Raw genomic sequence first — 1,473 nt, 5'->3', positions numbered from 1 at the left:
AATCAGAACTATAGAATTCATCATAAATCATAGAAATAATTCTTAAAAATACTTTTTTAACCTTTACTATAGGGTATATTTTAGATCCTATCCAATAATATAAATACGGACAAAGTTCAGAATCAAATTTATCCGGTTTATTCTTTTTTTTATTATAAATATAGCAAAGAGCTCTTACAATTTTATCAGAAATATTTAGAAAATCATAATTCTGATAAGTTTCTTCTAATTCATTCTTTACAGTTGAATAAAAATGAAGACCTTCACATCCCGTATCTCCACGTTCAAAATAAGAATAGTTAATATGTGATGTTAATTTTTCTAAATCCTCTTTCTGAGATAGAGGAAAATAAAAATTGTATATACAATTTATAGTGAAATATTTACAGTATTTTATTTTTTAATATAAGCTATAAGGAACTGTTTATCCTATTTAACTGGTATAAAGGACAATGCAAAAGCTATATATACCTTTAAATGTTTTGCCATTATTACATGAAATATATCATTATTATTATAAAATTCATAGAAAATTAATTATTTCTTAATATACTTATCAATAACAAAAAAAAAATAATACTAAGATATTTGTACATATAAAAATTTAATAATGTAATGAATTTCATGGGTTAAAAACTATATTTAAGCTTAATAAATATTAATATAAACAAAATTTGCTTTTTATCTTTAATATGGAATTAATATATATAAAAAAAATAAACAAACACGCGGAATGATACAGAAAAATACAATGGCAAGTACTTTGTTCAATATTCTAATATAAAAAAAATATATATATATTATTTCCTGTAATTTTTATCTATTATAAGGAATTTTATAATTTTAATTATTTCTAGGGGCGTGCTTATAAAAATTAATCTATTATATTGCATGGGCTAATAGGGGCATAATTATATTAGTACATAAATATATCACTAATAAATTATAAAAATTTTATTTGTAATACTAGAAAATTTATTCATTCAAATTAAAATAATTTAATTATATTATTTATATAAACTATGCATGCATAATAACAGTGACATAATTTATTTTAGAAAAAATTCAAATGATATTTTTATCCTTAAATTATTCAATAATTTATAATAAAATGATAAAATTTACATGCTGTAATAGTAGATTCATAATTATTTTCTAATTATATTCGAAATTAATAAAATTATTAATCTATTCCTATTTAATTATATTATTGGAAAGAACATTATGTTTCATTAGCATACCAAATTTATTAATTTTCTCTCCATTCTATCTATCCTTAATATACGATCATTTGTAGCATAGTATTTAAAATATTCAGTATTTATAATATTTTATAATGGAAATATCGAATAAAATACTTCATTCGTAAGTAATTAATATTATATATTCATATAATAATAGAAGTGTATAGAACATAATATACTAATTAAATATAAAAAATTGTCACAGAGCAATAGTTAATATTATATGGGG

General features: G+C 19.1%; 1 protein-coding gene across 1 annotated transcript; it reads right to left on the bottom strand.

Moving 5' to 3' along the window:
- PVX_048190 (variable surface protein Vir27, truncated, putative) lies at window positions 1–489 on the bottom strand (the record flags this gene model as incomplete). Its single annotated transcript, XM_001612354.1, has 2 exons — window positions 1–334; window positions 472–489. Coding segments are annotated over 2 exons (352 nt in total), but the record flags the coding sequence as incomplete, so codon positions are not given.
- Between the last annotated feature and the right edge of the window lie 984 nt (window positions 490–1,473).

This window comes from Plasmodium vivax, genomic scaffold, assembly GCF_000002415.2.
Source record: "Plasmodium vivax scf_4865 genomic scaffold, whole genome shotgun sequence".
NCBI classification, from domain to species: Eukaryota; Apicomplexa; class Aconoidasida; order Haemosporida; family Plasmodiidae; genus Plasmodium; species Plasmodium vivax.
This window is presented reverse-complemented; position numbering and strand designations above follow the sequence as displayed.